Source organism: Bufo gargarizans, chromosome 2, assembly GCF_014858855.1.
Source record: "Bufo gargarizans isolate SCDJY-AF-19 chromosome 2, ASM1485885v1, whole genome shotgun sequence".
Classification (NCBI taxonomy): Eukaryota; Metazoa; Chordata; class Amphibia; order Anura; family Bufonidae; genus Bufo; species Bufo gargarizans.
In genome coordinates, this window is record NC_058081.1 from 583,909,962 (window position 1) to 583,932,887 (window position 22,926).

The following is a 22,926-nucleotide window of genomic DNA, read 5'->3' on the forward strand; positions in this document are numbered from 1 at the left end:
GGAAGAAACAACGGACGTGTGAATGGACCCTAAATTGTGAGACATCAGTTTGGCCCATTATAGTCTGTAGGGCAATCCTTTGAAACTCTGTCCACGACAAGGAAAACAAGCATTGGAAACCTTAAATTCAAATTACCGGTACTAGACTAAAGCGGGTTTACAGCAATAAAAAGTAAAAAAAAAAAAAGTATCTTAGCAGGCTTGATGTGGCATGAAATCCCCTCTGCTGCCATTCCAATGCTGCCCTGGTCTCTATTGTTCTCAACTTACTGCTCCCACTTTGATGCATGGAAAATACCAGGAAAAGCACTGGCCATACCAGTGACCGACCTTAGCGCCCCATTAGCTGGGGGGCATTTCTCCTGGGTGTCGAGATGGTAGCAGGGAGCAGCAGAGATCCAGGCAGTGCCAGAACAGCAGTGGTGGAAAACTATGCAGAACCATTTTTTTTGTTGATGTTTTAAAGCATCTCTGTCACCAATTTTCTTGTGATGGAAAACCATACCCCTTGAAATATTGTGGAGAGAAAAAGAAATAAAAAATTTAGGAAAATCATGATTGAAGCAGCTGATAAGATAATCTTGGTAGAAATTTAGAATAACTATAATACATTCTAAAATGTCATCTTGAAGTGGGGTTTCTTGAGAAAACATTTCATATTAATTAGATAATCGCACAAAAGCGTGATCAGTGGGGCTTCAACTATATGCAGTAACTTTCTTTTAAAGAGATTTTCCATAGTAAAATAGTGGTGACCCATCCTCAGGATAGGTCATCAGTATCAGATTGGTGAGGGTCTGATTCTCAGCACCCCTGACGATCAGTTGTTTTAAAAGACTGCGGAGCTCCGGCGAGCAATGTGGCCTCTTTCACAGCATAGGAAGCACTGCGCTTCCTACATTGTATAGCGGATGTGCTTGGTACTTGAGCCCAAGTCCATTCACTTGGATGGGACTGAGCTGCGCCTAGGCCACGTGACCGATGAACGTGAAGTGGCCTCCTCAAATATCTGCCAGGAGTCGGACCCCCACTGATCAGATATTGATGACCTATCCTGAGGATAGGTCACCAATATTTCACGCCTCGAAAACCCCTTTAAAGTCTAGGAGATGCAGAAGTGAATGCAAGTGACTGGGGACCTGCATTATTGGGATTAGTGAAGGTCCTAGGGATCAGACCATCATTGACCACTCTTATGGAAAATCTACTTGATCTCTCAAAAAAAAAACAAAAACACAAGTCTTACAGTAAAATTTGTTTAAAAGCAAGACGTCTCAATTTCTCATAAGCCTAGACTTTGCTTCTGACATCCAGAATAAATCTCCTTTCCCAGGATATGTACTGGAGGAAAAGGTGTGGTAGCCATACTTGTGTTTCACACCCTTCTTTTCTCTGAAAGCCAACATGATTAAATTTCAGGGAACACCTGATCACCCAGAAGGAGATAAATTGAAAACAGGATCTTTCCAAAAGCAATGATTCAAATTCATAGAGCAGAGGTGAGTGACCCCAGCGGACGTATACGTAAGCTCTCCTACCACTCCTTTGTATGACAGCCAAATGACTAAACAGAAGCAGGAGGAAACAACATCCATGTGATGATGTCATAGACGACAAGCAGTGTTAGTAATAACCCTTCCTCATTGCATAGTGTTGCATAAAAGCAAACACGCTTATGATTACCGTCTCCTTGCTTTTGGCGGTCCATGGAAATGTCTGTATAATTGCCCTTTAATTAGAATTAGTGGAGGAGTAAGAACTCACTGATCTGGTTCCGAGACTGGTGAAACATGAACACGTAAACTATCTACACAAGTATGGATTTTGTTGATGGGCTGAACCACTAAACTGCAATTATAGAGAACCAAAAAATAATAATAATTATAATAATAATGAAAGACAAAATTCCAAGGTAGCCATCTTGTGGGCACTTGTGTTACATAAACGAATATTGGCATGTCATAATGTAATCAAAAACACATCCCATTACAATTTAGGCCATATTACAGATCTGTATAGAATGGATGCATAATACAGCACACAGATGTCTACGGGCCCATGCAGTACCTCCATGTGGCTCCAACTACATTAAAGCGCTTGTCCAGGTCCTTTCAACATTTTATCCCATATTATCAGAGCCAGACTGCCCATAGACCCTACAGAGAAACCTCCTGGTGGGCCAACGCCCAGGGGTCCGTCTGAGCCCTCTTCACAGCCGCCAGCCAAGTGAGTAATGATCTGTCGCTCCCCTTCTTACTCTTGAAATCAACTGTATTGCTTTCCTAAGGCAACTGGGAGTAGGAGGAGAGAATGTGCCACCAGAGGGCAGCATATTGTGATGTACTGTGGTATTTGCCTCTGCTGGGGTGGTACTACGTGCCTACCTACTTGTGTTTACCCTGCCGTCAATTTGGGCCCTAGTACAAAATATGCCCCACTTAGTTTTTTCCCAGGACCACTAAGTTCTGAGTCCACACCTGCATTATTACAATGTCCCCCAGTCACTCATTCATTATGTAATGGTTCCTATCTAAACCAGTCTGTATTTCCTCCGCTGATGTCACTTCCACTGGTTTGCTTCTGCATCTTCAGGGTTCCTGCTGTTCCTGGTCCCATTCCAGTCCATGGGTGGTAGGTAGGTGGCATCATCAGATCCTGCAGGAGATCTGGTAATGTCATCTAAAAACACAGACAACACTACGATGCCACCATAGATATTAGTCCTAGTATTGGAACCAACACAACAAACATTGACTGGTTTAGTTTTCCAGCAAAGCAATTTTGTTGCTCCTCATCGGACATCCAAGTACCTCCAAAGTTAATGACCTACCACATGGTCGTCACAAGCCTACCAGATGTGCTTCAGCTGAACATATCCAAAGGCAAACCAGGCAATATCCCTACAGCACTTCTGCTGGAATCATCCAAAGATGAATAACCCATTCAAATTAGTCAAAGATAACAAAACCGGGCTGTTCCTGACAGAGGGCAAGAGGTCTATTGTCCAAATTAGCCACAGATGTAGGTGGCTCACTGCATTCAATTAGACATTTTGCCCCTCAGCCAGATGATACTAGTGGCATCTGTTGAAGCTCAGTCCACATCACATTTGACTTACAGAAAGTATAACAAAAGGGTATACAACTGTGTAACGTCTCCATAGATTTCTATGAAAGAAGGTATACTGGATCCTGAGCAGAAGCTAGCGAGGTAGGTGGTACTCCAACATTTGGGTGAAAGACGGCTCTTCAGACTTATCTGCTTTACTAATAGTTTATATGCAAGTATTCTAGATTTTTGCCTTCTGCCCCATCTTTGGGTTCCTTGCTTGAATTAGTCCAATGATCAAATCCTACACCAGCATGTAAACATACTGGCAGCTTGGCAGATGATAACGTGTCCACAACACTGAAGCAATGGAACTTGAAGTGAAAGTCTGGCATGAAGACTGAAGACAGCTAGTTCAGCATATTTACATGTGAGATGCCCATAAGATTGAGATATACAGCCCTGAAACCACGGTGCAGACAAGTGACTCATACAATGAAACCAGCCAGCTGCGGCAAAACAATTACAGCACTCGACGTGTCCCCTATGCTCTCTCGATATGTGGGGACCAAAACATAAATGTACTTTGTCAGAGGAGTAACACACAGAGTGTGAAGAAACAATGGAGCTACAAAACTGCAAAATACCAGAACACTCCTCAAGTAATAAAAATAAAAGGCAAGCATTCCTGGTTTTCCCATAGCAAACAAAAAAATGTAAGTGAGATTTTTACACCTTTACGACACTTAGGCTACAGACATGCCGGAAGTATTTGGTGCAGATTTTCCAAACGGATTTGCATGTGGATTTTGTGGAGTTTCCGTGATAAATCCTTGCGCTACACGTGGATTCTGTCACGGAGGTGCCGCACACTATTCATTGCAAAAGGGTGAAAGCCACAAGGAAAATCCTCTGAAATAGTAACAAGCTGAGGATTACATGGAAAATTTCCGCAACAAGTAGATAAAATTCTTATAATCTCATCTAATTAGACTGTACTTATTACGTTGCGTATTTTCCGCGTGCACATCCACGTGATCTGTACATAAGCAAAGCGTACATGTGGCCTAAAAGGTGTCCATAAACATGACAGACAAGATAATTAAAATTGGACGAATTCAACCCAAAAATTAGCCATGAACAATCGACACCTGACAGATGATCGTCCAGGAATTGCCAGCCCATGATCTTTCCCAGGGAAGAGGGAAGAAAAAAAAGAAAAAAAAAAAAAAAAAAAAAAGGTTCATCAGTCGCCCAGTGTCAATGAACATGTATAGCCAGTTACACAACTGTAATTGCCAGTATTTATGCCGAATTCCCATTAATCTGTACTCTATTTGTATATTCCCTTATGGCTAATCTCAAAGAATGTTAATCCAGACACCCCACCCCCGCTTTAATAATATGTATGTATTTCCTTGCATTTCAAAAAACAATATGCTAAATACACCTAGTCATTTTTTCTCTTTGCTATAGAAAAATTTAATAAATACAAAACAAAAGAAAAAAAAAAAAAACACCAGAATGAAACAAAACTGACCCTCATTTTTCCATTAAAGGAGTTGTCTCAGGAAAAATATTCTACAGTTTTCAAACCAGCACCTGAATACTTTTGTAATTGCAAGCAATAAAAAAATGTAGCCATTTAATAAAATGCATCGGTATGGCGCCACCTGCTGCTTGTTCTTTTCCTTATTTCTTTGTCCACCTCACTGGGGTGGTCGCACATGCTCAATTTAAATCTTCAGTTTCCACCAGCCATATATGCTGTAGCAGTTACAGGGGACACACAGCCAGTCCAAAATAATTCTAGCAGAGCATACTGCGGCATCGAATGTGGAGATGGCTGAGTCCATGTGAGGTGCAGGGCCGGTTCTAGTTTAGTTAGAAAAAGATTGTCATGTCCTATATCAGGCATTCTCAACCTGCGGCCCGCCAGCTGTTGCAAAACTACAACTCCCAGCATGCTTGAACAGCCTACAGCAGGTTATTGTGGGAGTTGTAGTTTTACAACAGCTGGAGGGCCGCAGGTTGAGCATGTCTGTCCTATATGATGCATAAAGAATAGGATTTTTCATCAATTGTTGACCAGCTCAGGCCATAAAAAAAACTGACCGGTCAAAACTGATATATGTGAACTCACACTGATGATGGGGGCATATTGCAGAACATACCCTTATTGGTAATAAATTCAAGAACAAATGTTGATCAAATTTCACACTAGACAACATCAGAGGTAGCTCTTTTTCTTTACAATTATACCACAATGACGTCACCCTCCACCTGGAACAGGGGAGGCTATGGTCTCCTTCAGTCAGCAGAGCGTCTCCTCTTCCAGATGGAGGATGATGTCAATGTCGCATGTGCAGTAATCATCTCAGAAGCAGAGCAAGTTGTAGGAGATGTACTGCGCATGTGCAGATAGTACAATCCATGTAGCATGCTCGGGATAACAAGGCCTGGCAAGAGGGGGCCCCGTCAATCAAAAGGTGGGGGTGGTCAACGCTGGAAAGCAGAAGAGCTGAGGTGTGCCAAGGTGCTAGGGCTTGGTGAACTGCAGCCCTTATTGTGCACATAAATAAGACTTTTTCTACTGGAGTGGTATAACAGATTTTCACAAGACACCTACCGTTTTATTCAGCAGGATTAACCCTACCAGGCAGTAAGCCTTGTTCAATAAAGTTGCTCCTGAACAGATTATCTTTAAGAACGTATGTTGATGCCATTAGTAGCTTTGCACATTAGTTTTAGTGTCCCTTTAAATTTACAACCATGAAGAAGCACAACCCAGTTGTGTCCTTTTCTGACCTGGAACATTTTACAGAATATGGTTTCCCAAACAAAGGAACTCCATTACTATTATTGATTCACCCTCATGTCGCAACGTTAACTTCTTCATGTTTACAAAAACTGAAAGGTAATGAAGCATTACTGCTTGCGTACATTAACAGTGCAAAAAAAATATAATTCCGTAGAACTCCACAGTGAGACTACATTTCTCAATGGTTTCAAGAAGGTGTGACAAAAACCAAGCTTCAAATTTGTTTCCCCACAATGTTGCATGTACTGGTCTGGGCAAGCAGTGGCTAGCCACCTGTTCAAACTACAACAAATATAACTCTTACTTACACCGATGACACAGAATACTATAATAATTATCCCAAATAAACAGGTGCCACCACATGGCGCTTTCTGACCAAAGTCAACATGCTACCTCTGTACGCAGAGTAGAGAGTTTCCTACCATTGTATGAAAGGGGATAGACAAAATTCAGTAGATTTAGGGGGCTTGAAAGAACCTTCCAGAAGCCAACTTGACTTTGTATTGGTCGAGAGATAAGAATTTTCATAAACATCAATAATATCCAACCTCAAAACTTAAGGTACCTTTACACGAGTCGATAATTGGTACGACTAAACGAGAGTCATTTATTGGTGTGGAGAACATTTGACCCTTAAGGCTACTTTCACATACTTTTCAATTGCGCTATTGATATAAGTCATAGGATCTCAATATCGGAAGAAAACGCTTCAGTATTGACAATAGAAAACGGATGCGTCGCCAGTTGACTTTCAATGGTGTTTATGACGGATCAGTCATGGCTATAGAAGACCTAATATAACTGGATCTGTTCATGACGGATGCATGCAATTAGGGGTGGGCGATATAGGCGATATAGGCGATATGCGATATGAATTTGGGCCACGATATGGATTTTCGCCATATCGCCTATATCGCCGGACCGCGATATGATCGCGCGCACCATGTTCTGAGCCGGCCGGCACAGCGGAGGGAGGAGGAAGGAGGAGGAAGGAGGAGGAAGGAGGAGGGAGTCCCTCCCTCCCCACTGTGCGCGGCTGCCGCTGAACACCAATGAGGACCGAGGAGGAGGAGGGGAGGGACTGTGGCCACTGCACTACCAATGAATGTGCCGGCCATATCCCTCAGGGTCCCCCTCCTCCCCCCCATCATTGGTGGCAGTTTGCAGTTCCGATCGGAGCCCCAGCAGTGTAATGCTGGGGCTCCGATCGGTTACCATGGCAGCCAGGAGTCACGCTGCTGAAGTCCTGGCTGCCATGGTATGTTAGTGAGCAGAGAGCAGCGCATTATACTCACGCGCGCTGTGGCCGGCGGTCGCTCCTTTTTCTGTCTGTGCGGCGGATAGCTAATGCTTACAGCATTAGCAATGCGCCGCACAGACCTATGAGAAGAAGGAGCGACCGGCGGCCACAGCGCACGTGAGTATAATGCGCTGCTCTCTGCTCACTAACATACCATGGCAGCCAGGACTTCAGCAGCGTGACTCCTGGCTGCCATGGTAACCGATCGGAGCCCCAGCATTACACTGCTGGGGCTCCGATCGGAACTGCAAACTGCCACCAATGGGGGGGAGGGACCCTGTGGCCACTGCCACCAATGATTAATACTGGCGAGGGAGGGAGGGGGGGTTTGCGTTACCAGAGGAGGCAGATCAGAGGCTGGGGAGAAGATCAGAGGCTGGGGAGAAGATCAGAGGCTGGGGAAGGGGGGCAGATCAGAGGCTGGGGAGAAGATCAGAGGCTGGGGAAGGGGGGCAGATCAGAGGCTGGGGAAGGGGGGCAGATCAGAGGCTGGGGGGGGGCAGATCAGAGGCTGGGGGGGGGCAGATCAGAGGCTGGGGGGGGGCAGATCAGAGGCTGGGGGGGGGCAGATCAGAGGCTGGGGGGGGGCAGATCAGAGGCTGGGGGGGGGCAGATCAGAGGCTGGGGGGGGGCAGATCAGAGGCTGGGGGGGGGGCAGATCAGAGGCTGGGGGGGGGGCAGATCAGAGGCTGGGGGGGGGGCAGATCAGAGGCTGGGGGGGGGGCAGATCAGAGGCTGGGGGGGGGCAGATCAGAGGCTGGGGGGGGCAGATCAGAGGCTGGGGGGGGCAGATCAGAGGCTGGGGGGGGGCAGATCAGAGGCTGCGGGGGGGGCAGATCAGAGGCTGCGGGGGGGCAGATCAGAGGCTGCGGGGGGGGCAGATCAGAGGCTGCGGGGGGGGCAGATCAGAGGCTGCGGCCATGGTCAGCTCCCTGCTGTTGTGTGCACTATGCACAGGGCAGCAGGGAGAGTGTAAAGTCCTATTCACCCTAATAGAGCTCTATTAGGGTGAATATGACAAGGGTTCTGGCCCTTAAGGAGGCCAATAGTTAATAAATAAAAAGTAAAAAATAAATAAAATTTAAACCCCCCCCCCCCCCCCAATATAGAAAACAATATATCGCAATATATATCGCATATCGCACATGCTTAAAATTATATCGCAATATAGATTTTAGGCCATATCGCCCACCCCTACATGCAATTGTATTATTGTAACGGAAGCGTTTTGCAGATCCATGAGGGATCCACAAAAACGCTAATGTGAAAGTAGCCTTAGACGCACCGATTTTTGTGCCCACCAAAACGATCGAACCAACGAGAAATCGACCAATTGTCGCTCTATCGTTCATTGCTCGATAATCTTGCAGTTTCACTCGATTTAATGATAATTTACTCAATAACCAATTAGTTTAATGGTACCTTAAAGGGGTTCAGTACTGAACCCGGACATACCCAGTTTCACCCAGGCAGCCCCCTTGATATGAGGATTTCATGCTCAGATTGCTCTCCCTTTGCCTGCACTGGATCTCACAGGGAAAGGGCTTCTTTGTTTATATTTTCACACCGCGAGGTGGAGGCTTCCGACAGGCAGTGTTGCTGGTGACGTCACTGGCACTGATGGGCAGACTTTGGCGCTGCCCTAGCCGTTTTACAGGCTAGGGCAGCGCTAAAGCCCGCCCATCAGTGCCAGTGACATCACCGGGCTCACTGCTAAGCAGAAGCCTCCACCTACCTTACCCATGGACAACTCGGGACTTCACCGGATCTCCATAAAAAGTCCTTGCCCTGCGTGATTCAGAGCAGGGCAAAGAAGAGCATCAGAGCATAAAATGGTCATATTAGGAGAGCTGCCTAGGTGAAAATGTGGTATGTCTAGGTTCTGCTCTAAACCCGGACAACCCCTTTAAGGCTCCATAGCTAATTTCTAAGCTATACCAGATTAGTTCAGTTTCCAACTCAAGAGGATAGCTCACGATGTCTGACAATCTACTTTATTTTTTTCTTCACAAAAAGAGAGGGATAGTCAAAAGGTCAATCAGCAGACAATCACCAAAGTGATGACGTCTCACAGGCATGCAAGTATTTCCACCGATTTGGAATCCTTGTGAACATCACAAGACGTCCACAACTGGTCCCTCCTAGGGAAACATTGTGGTTGAAAACAATTCATCATAATGCGTCAATTTTACATCGTTTTTTTTTCATGGTGGCAAATTTCTTAATAAGCCCCAGCCTAGCAGTCAACTAAATATTGCCATATACCGTGGTTTATACTCCTCAGACACAATGGTTATTCATAAAACTGCATAGGTCATAAAAAGCATTGAGGCCACATTGACCCCATCACTCCGGTTTTATTTTTCAAATCGTTCCTTTAGCTTACAGCAATATTTAAGTTTTGTTTTGTTTTGTAACTATACTAATTCCATAATAAAAATCTGAATAACAGCTCCTAAAAATGGATGTAAATGTCCTGTATGTGTATGTAGCAACGCCTTTCCTATGGGAACACAGATGAGCGAGGAGTACCCTGGCAGCCTATCCCAGATTCCAAGTATGCAGAGATATGTACACAGCAGACGTGCTTGATAAGACGGAGACCCAAGAACAGACTTTACCCTTCCTTGCCCGGCAGATCGATAAGCTGGCTATCTACAGCGCAAATGCATTCCCAAGGTTGATTGAGACTAGGGCTGAAACGATTACTCGATTGAATCAAGTAATTCAACAAAATAGCACTTGCTATTACTCCCGCTCCGTGGTCTCCCGCTGGTCCGCAATACTCACTTTTCCAGTAGGGGGCCTCTGGACACCTGACGCACTGTATGACATCAGATGCAGAGCAGCACGGAACGATGGAGTGTCGGCGGCGCCCCTGCTGAAAAGGTAAGTTGGTGCGACTAAGGCCGGGCACCAGTAGTACACAGCGTCATAGCAACCAATGATGCTGTTCACTCCAGGTGTCAGCAGGAGGGGGGGGGAGAGCTGCTGGCATAAGGAAAGGGGGGGAGGGGGAGAGAGCTGTAGGCACTGGGGAGGGGGGGGGGGGGTTGGGCGAGCTGAAGGAACTGGTGAGGGTGGGTTGGGAGAGGTGAAGGGGGGGGGGAACTGAAGGCACTGGGGTGGAGGGGGGGGGGCGACTGAAGGCACTGGGGTGGAGGGGGGGGGGCGACTGAAGGCACTGGGGGGGGGGGGCGACTGAAGGCACTGGGGTGGAGGGGGGGGGCGACTGAAGGCACTGGGGTGGAGGGGGGGGGCGACTGAAGGCACTGGGGTGGAGGGGGGGGGCGACTGAAGGCACTGGGGTGGAGGGGGGGGGCGACTGAAGGCACTGGGGTGGAGGGGGGGGGCGACTGAAGGCACTGGGGTGGAGGGGGGGGGCGACTGAAGGCACTGGGGTGGAGGGGGGGGGCGACTGAAGGCACTGGGGTGGAGGGGGGGGGCGACTGAAGGCACTGGGGTGGAGGGGGGGGGCGACTGAAGGCACTGGGGTGGAGGGGGGGGGGCGACTGAAGGCACTGGGGTGGAGGGGGGGGGCGACTGAAGGCACTGGGGTGGAGGGGGGGGGCGACTGAAGGCACTGGGGTGGAGGGGGGGGGCGACTGAAGGCACTGGGGTGGAGGGGGGGGCGACTGAAGGCACTGGGGTGGAGGGGGGGGCGACTGAAGGCACTGGGGTGGAGGGGGGGGGGCGACTGAAGGCACTGGGGTGGAGGGGGGGGGCGACTGAAGGCACTGGGGTGGAGGGGGGGGGACTGAAGGCACTGGGGTGGAGGGGGGGGACTGAAGGCACTGGGGTTGGAACTGAAGGCACTGGGGTGGAGGGGGGGGAGGAACTGAAGGCACTGGGGTGGAGGGGGGGGGGAGAGAACTGAAGGCACTGGGGTGGAGGGGGGGGAGAGAACTGAAGGCACTGGGGTGGAGGGGGGGGAGAGAACTGAAGGCACTGGGGTGGAGGGGGGGGGGAGAGAACTGAAGGCACTGGGGTGGAGAGAACTGAAGGCACTGGGGTGGAGGGGGGGGGGGAGAGAACTGAAGGCACTGGGGTGGAGGGGGGGGGGAGAACTGAAGGCACTGGGGTGGAGGGGGGGGGGGAGAACTGAAGGCACTGGGGTGGAGGGGGGGGGGAGAACTGAAGGCACTGGGGTGGAGGGGGGGGGAGAACTGAAGGCACTGGGGTGGAGGGGGGGGCTGAAGGCACTGGGGTGGAGGGGGGGGCTGAAGGCACTGGGGGAAACTGTAGCACTTGGGCTGATGACACAGGGGGGAATGAAGTGTGTTGGGAACTGATAGCAGGGGGTCTGATGAGTTTTTATAAAAGGAAAAACAAACAAACAGTCTATTAATTAATTTTTTCTTATTAGAATACTCGATTAATCGTAAAAAAATCAATCGATAGAATACTCGATTTCTAAAATAATTGTTTACTGCAGCCCTAATTGAGACAATGCTTGAACCAAGTGCTTACCTTCCCTGGGATATAGTGCAGAATGTTGTCCTTATGGGTCACTCTCCCGGCGCCACTTTCATTCCCAAACAAATACGTCCACTTAGTTCTGCTATCCTGCCTGTGAAGAGAGGTGGGGTGAGACAGCTGCATGGAATCCTTTCACCACTAGACATACATCAATGCCATTATGAAATGTTACGCTGACACCAGTGGCTACAAAAACCTTAACGCTTTATGACCTATAATAAATTGTTATGAGCCCACGTGTGGAGAACAGCTTCACAATGTTTTGACAAGTTAAACGTTCCCTTACGGTTGCTCGCTTTGGTTTCTTTGCTGTCCCCAGCTGTCCCGAGATCTGCCTAACGTCTTTTCGAAGATGGTCAAGCATGGTGGAACTGTTTGCTTGACGATGCAATCGTCAATGTGATGGCGCTAACCTTCAAGGAACCAGACTTCAAGCTAGTATAGGATAGTTTTGACTTAAAGGACAACTGAGACCATTTCCTGTGACCTTCTTTACATTACAAAGGCAGATATCTGAGAAAAGCCATTGTTGGGTACAGATCCACAACCTCTCAGACCAAGCGTCAATAACAAGTCATTCAGAAAGTGGCCACCGAAAATCTCTAGTGTATGGTCAGCTCAAGTGAGGTGATTGTTCAAATGATGTATTCACAATCCATATTTCTCCATCCAAAACAGGGATGGAGGAATCCTTTTCCTGGCTCTCCTTTGATTAGATCTGTTCTCATTTTGTAAATATAGACCTAGAGGAGAACTGGAGCAAAGTACAAGTCGAGATGTTCTCATGGGCAACTAATTGGGTTTTGAATTTCACTTTCCAAAACGCTTCTGCAGAACTAAGGCTAATTTCACCCCAACATTCAGAGATACGGCAGTGGCGGACGCTGCACGAACAGCCTGCTGGATCTCTGAACGCTAGTGTGAAACTAGCCTGAAAGGTGCAATCTGGTAGGCAACTTCTCCATCTTTCCTTTGCACCAGTTTTGATAAATTTCCTCAGACTTTGAACTTACTATTAAGTTCAACCCTAATATGAAGCTGTACAGACAAAAAGTGTCAAAAGTCCATACTCTTGAGTCACAGGGACTCTTTACTACTGTATAAATCCCTACAGTCGGAATACCATCCCATATTTTCATTACTGAGAAATTCAAAATTCTCTCCCAATACCTCTCATCTACATGTCCACTTGGCAAAGCGTGCGTGTGTTTTCTTGAACGGGGAGAAAACTGCTGGCAGAAGCTGTCTCCCCTCTCTCCTAGAACAAAAGGATCAGGCAGCTGAAATCCAACCACCAAATCTTCATCTCCCTCATCATCTGACGTCAGGAGGCCTCCTCCATATGCAATAAAAGGCCCCGGGTCCTACTGAAATCACCTGACAATTATCTTATGTGCATGGTCAGCTTAACAATTCTACACACCGACTCCAAAACGCCGATCCCCATGATTGTAGATTTACTGTATTATTTCAAAGCTTACAAAACTCCTGAGGCAAAAAGTAAACTGATAACAGGATTTTAGTGGCCGCCATAAACATTGCAGCAATCAATGCAAGGCTGCTGGATTCCATCAAGCATGGATCACAGGTAAACAGTTTAGTAATAGGCAGTAAACAGACAGATCAGAACCAGTAAGTGCAGATAAGATTGTGCGCTCCACCCTCACCCGGCCAGGCCAATCCCCATATGGAAGGTTCATCTAATATTGTACTTGGAGAGAAGTCTTCGGCCCAGACAGGGCTCGGGCAGACATGCCGATATCTTTAGAGCTCTCAGTCTGCCAAGGAGAGCAATTGCTAGACCAACCAGAATTTCATACCCAAGTTTAACGTCCAGGGACCATGAATGAAACCACAGATGCTGTGCAGCTGAGTAAATTCTATTTACTGGAGGTGGAGGGTTTACATTCAAAGGGAACCTGTCACATTGAACATGCAGTCTGAGATTTAGGCAGCATGTTATAGAGCAGGACGAGCTGAGCAGATTGATGTGTAGTTTTATAGGAAAAGATTTATCATGACCTGTAATGAATTCATCTAAGGCTACTTTTACACTTGCGGCAGGACGGATCTGGCAGGCTGGTCTCCCTGTCGGATCCACCCTTCTGCTGTTTTGCCGCATCGCCGGACCGCCGCTCCTTCCCCATTGACTATAATGGGGGCGGTGGCTGAGCTCCAGCACAGCACGGCGAAAGCCGCCGGACTAAAGTCCTGCATGTCCGACTTTTTAGTCCGGCGGCTTTCGCTGCGCTGCGCCGGAGCTCTGCCCCCGTCCCCATTATAGTCAATGGGGAAGGAGCGGCGGTCCGGCGATGCGGCAAAACAGCGGAAGGGTGGATCCGACAGGGAGACCAGCCTGCCGGATCCGTCCTGCCGCAAGTGTGAAAGTACCCTAAATCTCTGCTCATTCCTGTTGTAGGAGTCCAGTGGGCAGTACTAATGAGTGACTGGCAGCCTTTCCCCCATACAAATGTCAATCACAAGTAGGTGGACGCCTACATCCAGAATGAGCAGAGATTTTCGACAAATAAATTACAAGTCCTACTGTATGTCATCCCATAAAAAAATATATTAATCTGCTCAGCTCCTCCTGCTCTATGATATGCTGTCTGTAGATAGGACTGCATTTGTGACAGGTTCCTGTTCAAAGGAGAAAACAGATGCTGATCAGAGCCAAGAGGTCCAGCCACTTATCTACTGCAGGGTTAAATCAAGATGGATTCTGACAGATATCAGCAGAATCTTATCTCTTATGAAAGGATACAGTGCAGAGACCATCAATGGCAGTGTCAAGTCCAAAGAGGACCTGTCACCTCTCCTGAACAGTCTATTAGTAACTAGCTGGACCATCTATTCTTATCACTCTGTATTGTACCATTCCTCTATTATTCTTGCTAGAAGTTGTGAATGAATTACTCGCAGTTTGCAGTGAAGGTCCAGAAGGGCGTTACCAGTTCGGGGTGTGTCCCTGCAAAGTCTGACATCAGAAGCACTGATTGTATAGTGTCATACTGTGCAGGGACAACCCCCAACTGGCAATTCATTCATAACTTCTAGCAGGAATAATAAAGGAATGGCACATCATAGAGCCATAAGAATTGATGCTCCAGAATTCATATTATATGAGGGTGCAAGTAGTTGCTAAAACAGACAGGTCAGGAGAGGGGGCAGGTCCTCTTTAAACGTGGGGCGCCATTTAAAAAAATTATAATGTTATGGAATTTTTATTTTAAGTCAACTTTTTATTTATCTAATCAACGATCAGAAGGACTGACAGGAAATCTTTTATCTGTCTGAATCCTTCATGCCACATGAGAACACGTGATTGTATTACATTGAGGCAGTGAAATGCAATTAAGACAAGTCATTTTGTCTACAGTAACGTAGTGGGGTTGGGGGATGGGACGACCCCTGGGGCCTAATTGTCCATGTATTCTAACTGCTTGAAACCTAATTATAAACTGTTGGTGTGGTAAATGCATTATCATTTCTGCAGGAAGGAGGGGGTTAAAGTTCAGTAACCCTTTAAACGACATCAAATTAACCTCTGCGTAAAACCAGTCATCATTAATTACATTTATAAGATAATTACACTTCCAAAGCGTGACACTGCGCCATCCCCGAGTCACACAGGCCAACGTCCACAGGGAGACGGAAGCGGGAAACGTCATAATCCACGACAATTCCATATAGTTAGGGAACGTGAAAATTACCTATTGTTTAAATCACTTTTTTTTAGGTTAAATATATTTTTTTATAATTTTTGGCATTTTTTTTCTATATTACCATCAATATCAAAAAATGTCTGTAGTAGAAGGACTCCTGTACACAAACTTATTTTTTTTTTCAGTGTCCGTTTTTTTATTTTTTTGCAGACTGTATGCTGAACCAATCATTTCAATGGGTCCGCAAAAAACGGAAGTTACTCCGTGTGCATTCCATTTCCTTGTCTTATTAGGCCTCATTTTTGGCTTCACTTCAATGGGGCCGCAAAAGATGCGGACAGCACTCCATGTACTGTCCGCAGCAGTTGCTCCGTTCCGTGGCCCCACAAAAAAAATTATTATATATATATATAACCTGTCCTATTCCAGTCCGCGCTTTGTGGCCTTATTGTCACCATTTTGGACAATAGGACTGTTCGGCTACAGATACAGAGTTGTCGCGTGCATGAGCTACTAGGCCTAAAATATGTTAAAGGGGCTGTCTCATCTCAGTAATCAACAGTTAATCAGTTCCTTGTAGTCCTAGGATCCTTTCTTCCATGTAGTTCATTTTTCAATGATACCTCTGTCACCGTCTTCTCCTTCAAACAGCCCCAAATTTCATGCTCGCTTCTAGGGGTTACGGCCACCTCTGTAATGTTTTCAGGCCGCGCAGGCAGAAACACTATCGGCAGCTCTGTTGGCCAGGTATTACAGTAGCGAGCGTGTACATATTCTTGCGCATGCGCAGTTACTCCTGGCTCCAGCCACCTCATCAGTGCTCAGCTCTGCCAGCCCAGCAAGCAGGGAAGGAAGGCCCCAAGAGCAGCAACGGAGCTTAATATAGCGAGGCGAGACAACCCCTTTAAGGCTGTGTGTCTTTTGAGAGTGACCACATGGGCCATAAGCACAATGGACAGGAAGGAACCTCCCTGACTTCTATGGGAGAGTTTTCTAGACATGTTCTGTGACCTGTGCAGATGTCAGGAGGGAGCAGATAAGCTGTGATATCACTTATTGTCAATGATGGATCCTGTGTTATCCATATAGAGGTGTTACTTGTTATTGTAATTCTGCTTGTGATAATAGCTACTGAAGTTCCCTGTACAGAACAGGAAATCATGCCCTATTAGGCCTATTGGTCAGTGTGCAAATTGCAGGATTTTATACATTTTAAATATAGATAGTGATGCAGAAAAATAAAAAGCACCAAAATGTCTAAGAAAAAAAAAAAGTTTTACATAAAAATGTTATTTAAACTAATCATTTTCTGATGACATGTTCCCTTTAAAGCTTGCCATACACATTCAATAGCCGGTGACTAAATGATCATTCAGCCAACAGCTCTCTCTTCAGATTCCCACATATACATTGGATTCGGGCGTGTTGTCAACGAGAGAACAAAAGGATCTGGTGAAAAAATAAAATAAAAAATATATATATCCAGTTTGCCAGATCTGCTTCTCCCCGGCATCATTTAGGAGTTACCCATATTAGATTGTTGCTAGAACCAGCAGTTCTGGGTGGGTTCAGTGGAAAATTCCATAAAGTGTCAGGGGACCTTAAAGGGGTTGTCAGGTTTCAGTAGGAAGAGGCAAATGATTGGCTGCAGGGGTCACGAGCGGTCACCGATCCACCCAGAAGATAGAACTGGAGCCCGGGCGCTTGGTCTGCCCGGTAAGTTCTATATTGCAGGCTGATGCCCAGGGTCATTGTGTGGCATGAACCCAAGATGCTTTGTGACACGTACGCAATGGTGTCCAACATACACAAGAGCAAAATGCTATATCCAAACAAGTAACGGGTGTACCAGGTTAATTTCTGGTGGGCTCCACCTAAATCTAACCAAGAAATAAAACTCGTCAGAAGACTCCAAGGCATCGTCAAATGAAGTATAAGCTGCTTCATTTTGGGACATATAAGCCAAAAACAGCAATGTACCGGCACACAGGCCGCTCTCAAGAAAGGCCAGAGCGACAAAATGATGCTGTTCTTAACTTCTGTGCTCCACATAAAGCATCTCATAGTTCATTTTGGTGATGCCTTCAACTCTTCTTCCCAGAAAGATCAAAAAGCTGCCAAAAGATCCCTCAAGGGTGTAAGGAACGTCACATAAGACATGTGACGTTCCTTACACATCCTGAGAGATCTGGATTACATGGCCAGAAGACGTTTTCTACACATAACCACCTTCCATTGGCTTGGGTTCCCAGAACACACAGATGGGAAGAAGAGAAGCAGTTACACTTTAATATCTTGTAGACTCTTACTGAGCCTCTTAAAGTATTAAGTGGCATCTACTTCATGGCGCAGAACTGGCATCTGAAAAACTCTTTAGCTGGCAGTTCTCGTAATCCCTCCCCAAATATATGAACACATGTTCAACTCAGGCAAACTTACATGTTATGTCTGAGTGAGGAGGGCTGAGAAGACATCTCCAGCAGTGATCTAGGCCCCAAACCCCCTGATCATCAAGAACAGACATCCAATGGGGTCTGCCGGTAAATAGACATACAAGATCCTTGCCAGATCCCTTTGGGAACAAGGGAATCTGCCCCAAAAAACAAAACAAACAAACAACATGTATGAGCATCCTCCTCCTAAGGCCTCAAGCACACTACCGTATCCGTTTTGCAGCCCGTGAGCTGTCTGTATTTTATTTCTGGACCAGTTGTTTCTAATGGATCCGTGGTCCACATTTTCTGGCCATGTTATGTTCTATCTTTTTGAAAATCGAAAATATGCGCTTTGTGCATCCGTATGTCAGAAGATAGAATATGTCCTATACTTGTCCGCAAAATGCAGACACATTAAAGTCAATGGGTCTGCAAAAAATACGGATGTAAGGCTACTTTCACATCTGTGTTGGGCTGTCCGGTTTCGAGATCCGGCACAGGCTCTCAAAACCAGAGGGAAACGCTTCAGTTTTGTCCCCATTGGGGACAAAACTGGTCAAACCGGTACGGAGGGCACCAGAATGCATTCTGTTCCGGTTTGGCCTCATGCACACGGCCGTGTTTCTCGGCCGTGTGCGGGCCGTGGAACCGCGGCCTGGATCCCTCCTGAGAGCAGGAACGCACGGCGTCACTGGTTGCTATGACGCCGTGCGCTCCCTGCTGCCGGCACAGTACAGTAATACACTGGTATAGATCAATTATGAGCTGATGCGGCCAGTTGTATTATTAGAATGAATGCCATGCCGGATCTCAAAACCGGACCGCAAAAGCGCAGATGTGAAAAGTAGCCAAACATGGACCGAGTCAGTACAATGGGGATGCAACAAGGACCGCATACGTATTTTGTGGATGTGTGATTTGTGGTCTACAAGGCGGATACAATTGTGTGCACAAAGCCTTAAACCTCTTTCACACGAGTGACGGATTAGGTCTGGATGCGTTCAGTGAAACTCGCGCCATTTTGAAAGCAAGTTCAGTCAGTTTTGTCTGCGATAGCGTTCAGTTTTTCCCGCGTGAGTCCAATGCGTTTTTCACGCACATGATAAAAAAACTAAAAGGTTTACAAACAACATGTCCTAACAACCATCAATAAAAAACGCATCGCATCTGCACTTGCTTCCGGATGCAATGCGTTTTTCACTGAAGCCCCATTCACTTCTATGGGGCCAGGGCTGCGTGAAAAACGCAGAAAATAGAACATGCTGCGTTTTTCACGCAACACAGAACTGATATGTGAAAAAAAACGCTCATGTACACAGACCCATTGAAATGAATGGGTCAGGATTCAGTGCGGGTGCAACGCGTTCACTTCATGCATTGCATCCACGCGGAAAACTCGCTCGTGTGAAAGTGTCACAAGTTTTTTTTCTGCAATCCACAAACTGAACTATCTGGTCTGTTCTCTCCCCGCACCCCTCCAAAAGATACAATAGATATGCAAATAGACCTAATACAAAGAAACGAACTTCCAAATCCCTTTAACCGCACTTCCAACTGACTCCACAAACTTTCCCACAACTTCTCCTCGCTTCCACAATAGACGCGTTCACTTGTCATGGGCAGCAGCTTAGGCTACTTTCACACTAGCGTTTTGTGCGGATGCATCATGGATCTGCAAAAACTCTTCCATTACAATAATAAAACCGCATACATCCATCATGAACGGATCCGGTTGTATTATGTTTTCTATAGCCATGATGGATCCGTCATGAACACCATTTAAAGTCAATGGGGGACGGATCAGTTTTCTATTGTGTCAGAGAAAACGGATCCGTCCCCATTGACTTACATTGTGTGTCAGGACGTTTGGATCCGCTTTGTCAGGCGGACAGCAAAACGCTGCAAGCAGCGCTTTGGTGTCAGCCTCCAGAGCATAATGGAGAGATTTAACAGAGGAAAACTGATGCATTCTGAGCGGATCCTTTTCCATTCAGGATGGATTAGGGCAAAAACTGATCCGTTTTGGACCGCGTGTGAGAGCCCTGAACGGATCTCACAAACTGAAAGCCAAAACGCCAGTGTGAAAGTAGCCTTAACAGCGGCCGTCGCTGCTCTTCTAGAAAGTCCATTATATCATGATGATATTTTTCAGCAGACTGTAACCTGACCGCAGGGATTATATTCCCCTCCATACCCAGGAATTCTTAAATCTGGATGATCCGCGCCACATTCTCTGTGCGCTATGTGATCAGACGTGTGAGATTTTGGATCGAGTGTAAGCACAGCATCCAATCTATAGAACCCCCAAAAGGTTTGTTTCTGCGCACAATCGCTTCCAAATAAGTGTCCCATAAATAAAAGATTCATTATAACAAAGAATAAGATTGTACAATCTGGACTAATTCACATTCAATGGTCCGGATCATCAGATTGTCAAATACACGTCACAATCAAACCTAAAAATATTAAAACTCCCTCTAATGATTCCAGCAAATACCACCGCCCTATAATGTGACAGACTGGATAATCTATAGCCCAGCGAGAGGAACAGGGAGGAACCCAGTCAGAACTCTGCTCACTACTACACAAAAGATGTGTGTGTATATATATATATATATATATATATATATATATATATATATACACACACACACACACACACACACACACACAAGTTTAGGTATGTTTTGATGGCATGTGCAATCTAACACAGGTATGACATGGAGATTGCATGTAGACCGAGGAATAGTAATATGAAAACTGTATGTGATCACAGAGGTGAAGTAACAGAGGGATAGTGATATGTCTGCATAGCATGCAATCATACAGAAAATAAGCAGGAACAGATAACGCAGCATGTGATCATATCAGACAGGTATGAACATACAATGTAGCATGGGTCAGACAGGTATGAACATACAATGTAGCATGGCTCAGACAGACATGGACATACAGTGTAGCATGGCTCAGACAGACATGGACATACAGTGTAGCATGGCTCAGACAGACATGGACATACAGTGTAGCATGGCTCAGACAGACATGGACATACAGTGTAGCATGGCTCAGACAGACATGGACATACAGTGTAGCATGGCTCAGACATGGACATACAGTGTAGCATGGCTCAGACAGACATGGACATACAGTGTAGCATGGCTCAGACAGACATGGACATACAGTGTAGCATGGCTCAGACAGACATGGACATACAGTGTAGCATGGCTCAGACAGGTATATACATACAGTGTAGCATGGCTCAGACATGGACATACAGTGTAGCATGGCTCAGACAGACATGGACATACAGTGTAGCATGGCTCAGACAGACATGGACATACAGTGTAGCATGGCTCAGACAGACATGGACATACAGTGTAGCATGGCTCAGACAGACATGGACATACAGTGTAGCATGGCTCAGACAGACATGGACATACAGTGTAGCATGGCTCAGACAGACATGGACATACAGTGTAGCATGGCTCAGACAGACATGGACATACAGTGTAGCATGGCTCAGACAGACATGGACATACAGTGTAGCATGGCTCAGACAGGTATATACATACAGTGTCGCATGGCTCAGACAGGTATGAACACACAATGTAGCATGGCTCAGACAGACATGGAGATGGACTCACTCTTTGCCCTGCACGGAGTTCTTCCTGGAGAAGGAGTACCTCAGCGGGCGGTGCGGCTGCGGGACACAGCTCAGGTTCCCCATCCTAGTCTCTGGCGCTCCTGATCCACACTGAGCGCAGGGCAGAGGACTGCGCCCTCCTCATCCTCACTTCCGCTCACACGGGTGTAAATGTGGGTGTCACCCTGTGAGCAATCACACCGCGGCGTGCCCTGCCCGGGCAACACACCCGCCGACTGTCCTGGGACTGACACCGAGGTGTGAATGGTGGGGGAGGGGACTCACCAGTTACCCCGCGTCCTGCCCGCTGGGAGGAAGAAGGTGCCCACTAAAGCTGACCACACGTGGTGCCATCAGGTGGTGGGCTCCAGGCTGTGGCCAAACCACAACTCCCAGCATGGAGGGCACAGCTGTGGTCTTGTCCCCTAAATAAAATGCCATAAAAACTGTTTGCCTGGTTTTATGGCATTTTTTACTGGTGTTTTCCAAAATAAATGTGTGGCTGGCGCTTTATGTTCAGGAGTCTCTTCCACTGGCGTTTCTGGGTCCACCTGTGAGATCCATCATGAGCTCTCACAAGCAGCCCCAAAACGGATCAGTTTTGCCCTAATGCATTCTGAATGGAGAAGGATCCGCTCAGAATGCATCAGTTTGCCTCCGTTCAGTCTCCATTGCGCTCTGGGGGCTGCCTGCAGCGTTCTGCTGTCCGTCTGACAATGCGGAGCCAAATGGATCCGTCCTGACACACAATGTAAGTCAATGGGGACGGATCCGTTTTCACTGACACAATATGGTGCAGTTGAAAACGGATCCGTCCCCCATTGACTTTCAATGTTAGGCTACTTTCACACTTGCGGCAGGACGGATCCGACAGGCTGTTCACCCTGTCGGATCCATCCTTCCGCTATTTCACTGGACCGCCGCTCCGTCCCCAGTATGGCAGTGCACGGTGAAAGGCCACCGGACTAAAAGTCCTGCATGTCCGACTTTTTAGTCCGGCGGCCTCTGACCACGAACTGCCGGAGCGCCGCCCCGTCCCCATTATAGTCAATGGGGACGGAGCGGCGGCATGGCGAAATAGCGGAAGAACGGATCCGACAGGGTGAACAGCCTGTCGTATCCGTCCTGCCGCAAGTGTGAAAGTAGCCTTAGTCAAGACGGTTCCGTTTGCATAATCAGGAACAAAAAAAAAGGCCCATTTACACCGCCGCTTTTCACATCAGATTTTTGCGCAAATTTAGATGCCAAAAAAAGCTGACGATGGCCGTGCATAATCCGTCGCCCATCGTTCCATGGACTTTTTTTTCCACACCTGAAGGCCTGTTTTACACAAGCGTGACGGATTAGGTACACAAGTTCAGTCGGTTTTGTCTGTGATTGCGTTTAGCTGGTGCAATGCGTTTTGATGCGTTTTTCACACACGTGATAAAGAACTGAAGGTTTACAAACAACATCTCTTAGCAACCATCAGTGAAAAACGCATCGCACCTGCACCTGCTTGCGGATGCAATGCGTTTTTTCACGCAGCCCCATTC

At 46.8% G+C, this 22,926-nt stretch overlaps 1 protein-coding gene across 1 annotated transcript in view; it reads right to left on the bottom strand.

Annotated features, from left to right (window-relative positions):
• Positions 1–21,574, bottom strand: part of PLEKHN1 (pleckstrin homology domain containing N1) — a 49,990-nt gene extending 28,416 nt beyond the window's left edge. Inside the window, 2 exon segments of the mRNA XM_044278234.1 lie at positions 11,640–11,739; positions 21,393–21,574. Of these exon segments, the coding sequence (XP_044134169.1) occupies positions 11,640–11,739; positions 21,393–21,475 (183 nt within the window). The 5' untranslated portion in view covers positions 21,476–21,574.
• Between the last annotated feature and the right edge of the window lie 1,352 nt (positions 21,575–22,926).